General features: G+C 40.3%; 1 protein-coding gene across 1 annotated transcript; it reads right to left on the bottom strand.

The window, feature by feature from the left end:
- Positions 1 to 538: 538 nt before the first annotated feature.
- LOC122316251 lies at positions 539 to 910 on the bottom strand. Its single transcript, XM_043132781.1, has one exon. The coding sequence runs from the start codon at positions 908 to 910 to the stop codon at positions 539 to 541; it is 372 nt and encodes a 123-aa protein (XP_042988715.1).
- Between the last annotated feature and the right edge of the window lie 5164 nt (positions 911 to 6074).

Genomic DNA, 6074 nt, shown 5'->3' with positions numbered 1-6074 from the left:
TCACTACTTCCCAGTATTTTTGGTAAAAGTGGGCTAGAAAGCCCGATGGGTTCATTTGAAAAGCAGCAGCTTTGATCTCCTCTCTAGTGAAAGGAATCATAAGCCAGGTCTTCATATCCCCTGCCCGCTTAGTATCCATGGCATTTAAACACTCTTCAAAATTAGAAGGCTGAGAAGTTGTAAAGAGAGTAGAGAAATAGCCTATGAAGACTGCCCCAATCTCTGTCTGTTCAATGATAGTTCTCCCATTTGAATCATCTATTGCTTTGATAGTATTGGTTTTCCTCCTTTGGCTGGCTTGCATATGAAAGTATTTGGTATTTCTATCACCAAGTTTGAACCAATGTTGCTTTGCCCTCTGCCGCCACTTTAAGTCCTTCTCTGTCAAGTTTGTCTCCACTTCCTTCTGAATCTGTTTCATTTGGGACAGGTGATCATCTGTGCCAGTTTCTTGGAGGTAACGAATTTTTGCCATTCCTTTGTTGATTGCCTTGTGATCTTCCTATTGCCTCTTTTTGTTCCAACCCTGCAGATCTCTTTAACAAGCACCAAGTTTCTGTCTTAACTGATTAGCCTTTGTCCCTCCTCCTCCATCCTTTCTCCATGCCTCAGTTACTGTCTTCAAATAGTCTTCTCTCATCTCCCAAGCCACCTCATATCTAAAGCAGCTCTCTCTTTTCTTTCGTTTAGGACCTTTTGTGTGCTTTTCAATTACAAGGGAGGAGTGGTCAGATTTAATTGCAGCTAGTGCAATACACAAACCATTATTGAAAAGATCATTCCATTCCTTGTTAGCAAAGGCTTTATCAATCCTTTCTTTAATGAAGGCCTTTCCACCTCTGTTGCTGGACCATGTGAACCTCAGTCCCTGTGCATGGATGTCAATAAGTCCACAGTAGTTTACAGCCATTCTAAAAGATTCAATTTGTCTATATGGCCTGCTTGCTCCACCCACTTTTTCTTTCTAGTGCAAGATCTCATTGAAGTCACCTGCATAGAGCCAGGCCATGGGGCTAGAGGGTTTTAGCATTTGCAACAATTGCCAGCTACTACTCCTTTTGGCCAAGTCAAGGTGTGCATAGAACCTTGTGAAATGACAAGTTGGTCCAAGATCTCCTTCTTGATTCAGTGCACTAATATGCCATCTTGTGTACTTGATTATTCTGACCTACCAGGCTTCCTTCTATAGAATGCAATGCCTCCACTCAATCCCACACAATCCATAGCAAAACAACCCTCCATCTTCAAACTCCTCCTCGCCTCTTCAAGTCTTGATTTTCTGCTCCTAGTTTCCACAAGGAAAACTAAGTTGGGTCACTTTTCCTTAGTTAAATTTCTAAGGACACTAACTGTCTGAGGGTTCCCAAGCCCTCGGTAGTTCCATACTAGTATGCTCATTGGGATTGGCAGGACCAGCCTCTGCCATTTCATTGTGGTTTTCCTTATTGTCATCAAATCTCTTTGTTCTTTTTTCGCCAAGATCATCCTCGTGTACCCTCTTCTTACACCCCCTCTTGTAATTAGCTCTCAAAGCCTGGTTGGAGATATCAACCAGATGCTCTACCTCCTTTCCTTCATTGTATGAACCCTCTTTTATTGCGTTTATTTTCCATTTCTTAGTTTTATTCTTCAAGCTATCCGTAGCATGTGTCCTATGTTCACCTCTTACTTGCTAGTTAACTGTCTTTTTCCCAATGCTAGACTCCTTGACCTTAGGACCACATTGCCCCTTCTTAGACCCCTCCTTATTTTTAGCTGTTATTATGTTCACTTCACTGTCTAAAACGTGTGCCATAGTATTATTATCAACCCCTATTCCTCTAGGTGTTGTTAAGTCAGCCTCTATTTCCATTCCCACGTTGGAACCCTGTGGACTTTGGGAACTAGTGTTTTCCCCCACTACACTGTTTACATGGACATACACTGCCTCATTGTGTTCTAAAAGTTTACTTTTGGCCTGAACTGAGTTATGGACCCCTAGGTAAGAATCAAGATAGTTACCTTTACCCAAGCTTCCTTCATTTAACTGTTGTGTGCTAGGCTCGAAAACCATTTCCCTTCTTTTCCGTTGGTAAACTTTCCTGCTCTTCTGCCTTAGCCTATTGATTGATAGCTTGAGATTTTAGCCATGCCTCTTCTCTGACACCTTCAGCTCTATCTCTTTGATGTTCCCCATACTGTTTTTTCTCCCTGCCAGAGCCACCATACCTACAACTATCAAAGATGTTTATGTTCCTCGGCTGCCCACGGAGCCAGGGGCCAAACTGTGTTGGAGCTTCCTCCTCACCTCGATGCTCAGGCCGCAGCCTGGTGCATTCTTTTCCTTTGTGAAATAGCACCCCACATTGAAAATAGAAGTTCTGCAATCTTTTGTATTTAAGTGAAATCCAGTGCTTCTTATCTCCAAACTTTATCCATTTCCCTCTCATAAGAGGTTTATGGATGTCCACAGCTACCCTCACTCTCAAGCTTCTCCCCCATGCACATCCATCTACTTCAATGTCCACCCATATCACATTTCCAATAGAGGCAGCAAACTATTCTCCCAGTTCTTCTGTCATGGTGGCTAGTGGCAGGTTATGGAGCTGAACCCAGAAGGGTTCATACGCAAAATGAAGTTCATTTATTGATATTGTTCCGTCCACTTCTAACAACATGAGGAGATGTCTATCAAAGAACCAGGGAAGGCCACTGAGAACTTTCTCCTTGTCTGCCTGAGTTTTGAACTCAATCAGAAAGCACTGGTCTCCCAACTCTTTAAACCTGACCCAGCCTTCCAACCTCCAAATTTGAGACATTGTAATTCTGAACGCTTTGCTATTAATCCCTTTCTCCGTCATCGCTCTTCCGACTATGTAGTGCTTTCCTCTTCTATCCTCCTCCTTTGATAAATATTGTTTGACGTGAAAAAAAGACTTTTCTTCCAATTTATCGGTCATCATAAAAGAAAAATCTGACCTCCAATTTAAACCTTTTGATGTCTTGAGAGCTCCAATGTGGTGGGGTGTATCCTGTCACCAAGAAATTAACAATATCAGCAAACCAAGGTAAAGAATCAACAGCTAAAAGCTGTTCATCTGGAAAGGAATCTGAAATGGAAGTAGTAGGTTCAGAATTTTCAACGACGAGTCGAGATAAATGATCGGCAACCACATTTTCTACTCCCTTTTTATCCTTGATGCTGATATTAAATTCCTGCAATAACAAAATCCATTTAATCAGTCGAGGCTTGGCATCTTTCTTTGTGGGCAAATATTTAAGAGCTGCATGGTCAGTGAATATAACAATTGGAGAGCCTAAAATGTAAGATCTAAATTTATCCAAAGTAAAAACAACTGCTAATAACTCCTTTTCAGTGGTGGAGTAATTTTTCTGAGCTGCATCAAGTGTTTTGCTTGTATAATAAATCACAAATGGAAGCTTACCTCTCCGCTGACCAAGGACAGCACCTACGGCAAGGTTACTGGCGTCACACATGATCTCAAATGGCAGTAACCAGTCAGGTGGTTGAATTATAGGTGCAGTAACAAGCATAGATTTGAGTTGCTCAAAAGCAACTTGACATGCATCAGTCCAATTAAAAATGCAATCCTTAGCTAACAACTCACACAAAGGTCTCGATATGGAGCTAAAGTTTTTTATGAAACGCCTATAAAACCCGACATGTCCCAAAAATGATCTAATAACTTTGACTGATTTTGGAATGGGTAACATCGATATTAGATCAATTTTAGATTTGTCAATTTCAATGCCTCGAGCTGAGCTGATGTGACCAAGGACAATACCTTGCCGCACCATAAAATGGCATTTTTCCCAATTTAAGAGTAGATTTTTCTTTTCACATCGAGCCAAAACAGTAGTGAGGTGAGTAAGGCATGCATCAAATGAATTACTATAGACTAAAAAATCATCCATAAACACCTCCAAGATATGTTCAACCATGTCACTAAAAATACTTAACATGCATCGCTGAAATGTGGCGGGTGCATTACAAAGTCCAAAGGGCATTTTCCTAAATGCAAAAGTTCCAAACCGGCAAGTAAAAGTAGTTTTTTCTTGGTCTTCAGGGGCTATTTCAATTTGATAATATCCCAAAAAACCATCAAGAAAACAATAAAAGCTATGGCCCGCAACTCTTTCCAGAGTTTGGTCTAAAAATGGTAATGGAAAATGGTCCTTTCTTGTGACAGCATTTAGTTTCCTAAAATCAATACACATGCGCCATCCTGTGGTGGTCCTAGCTGGGATTAATTCATCTTTTTCATTTTTCACAATTGTAACCCCAGATTTCTTAGGAACTACTTGAGTAGGACTTACCCATTGACTATTCGAGATGGGAAAGATGATACCTACATCCAAGAGCTTCAAGACTTCATTTTTAACCACCTCCTTTATCGTAGGATTCAATCTCCTTTGCATCTCTCGAGTTGGTGATGAATTCTCATCCAAGAAAATTCTATGTGTGCAAATGGTGGGGCTGATTCCTTTGATGTCGGCAATTGACCATCCAAGTGCTCCTTTATGTTGCTGAAGAACTCGTAGGAGTTGCTCCTCTTGCTCAACTGACAAAGAAGATGAGATAATACATGGAAAAGTGTTAGTTAGCCCAAGAAAAACATATTTCAGCGATTCAGGTAGTGGTTTCAAAACCGGTGATGGAGGAACTTCATTCGATGGTTGTTGGTGTATGGATTGAAGTGGCAGATCTTCGAACTTAAGTCGCCACAATGAGTCCATTTTGCTACCTGCACTAGAATTTACTGCATTAGTATCCAACAATTCACTATTTTCTAAGGTTCCAGGTAAAATAAGTTCCATTTGACTCTCTTGCTATAAAAAAAATTCTTCAGCAAGTAAAGATTCCAAACAATTCACTTTCTGGAGTTCTTTCAAATCTTGTGGTTGCCTACACGTGTTGAATACATTTAACTCCAACGTCATATTGCCAAAAGTCAATTTAAGGATGCTACTTCGACAATTTATCAAAGCGTTGGAAGTAGCCAAAAATGGCCTCCCTAAAATGACAGGTGCCTGAAAGATAGAGTGAGGAGTTAATTGAACATCTAATACCACAAAATCAACAGGATAATAAAATTTATCTACTTGCACCAACACATCTTCTACCACTCCCCTAGGCTTTTTAATTGAACAGTCGGCCAATTGCAAGATGATAGAAGTTGGTTTCAACTCTCCTAAACCAAGTTGTTCATAGGTGTTATAAGGAAGCAAATTGACACTAGAAACTAAGTCTAGTAGTGCTTGGCCTATTTTGGAGCTTCCTATAACACAAGCTATTGTTGGAGAACCTGGATCTTTATACTTAGGAGGAGTATTGGATTGGATAATGGCTCTGACTTGTTCCGTGAGAAATGACTTCTTTTTCACATTAAGTCTTCTTTTAACCGTACACAAATCTTTCAAAAATTTGGCATATGTGGGGATTTGCTCAATGGCATCAAGAAGAGGAATGTTAATGTGCACTTGTCTAAAAATGTCCAAAATCTCAGCATAATGTTTATCTTTATGTAAAGGAACCAATCTTTGAGGAAAGGGTGCCAGAGGAGTTACCTTTGGTTCCAAAGAAACATCAACATCAGAATTTTTACCTTGTGCATTAGAAATGGAACTTTCACCTTTCTTGCCAGCTTCATTACCCAATGTTTCAACTTCTTTGCCACTACGGAGAGTTATTACGGCCTTGCAAGTCCTGACATTTGCTTTTGAAGAAGATGAAGACTCTATGGCAGCAATTTGGACTTGAGGATTTTTCTTTCTCTTGCGCACTCAAGGTTGTGTCCAGCTTGGTCAAATTATTCCTTATGTCATTGATGGCTTGGGAAGTTTGGTTATTTATGGTAGTTTGACTTTGCATGAACTGCTGAAGAGCAGAAGCCATTTGTTGAAATGGGTCATCCATGGGTCTTCTAGGGGCTGGAATTAGTGCATTTTGCTGGGTTTGAACTGAATATTGAGGTGCACTAGCTCCCGGATGTGCTGAATTTGTAGGATGATCATTTCTCCAGCTGAAATTGGGATGATTTCTCCAACCTATATTATAAGTGTTAGAATATGGT

The sequence above is a fragment of the Carya illinoinensis genome, chromosome 7 (assembly GCF_018687715.1).
Source record: "Carya illinoinensis cultivar Pawnee chromosome 7, C.illinoinensisPawnee_v1, whole genome shotgun sequence".
NCBI lineage: Eukaryota > Viridiplantae > Streptophyta > Magnoliopsida > Fagales > Juglandaceae > Carya > Carya illinoinensis.
Note: the sequence above shows the minus strand (reverse complement) of the source record. Positions and strands in the feature narration are given on the sequence as shown.

What these genes read in the sequence shown, in the direction of transcription:
- LOC122316251 (XM_043132781.1), bottom strand. Translation starts at nt 910, where the DNA reads ATGGCTGTAAACTACTGTGGACTTATTGACATCCATGCACAGGGACTG.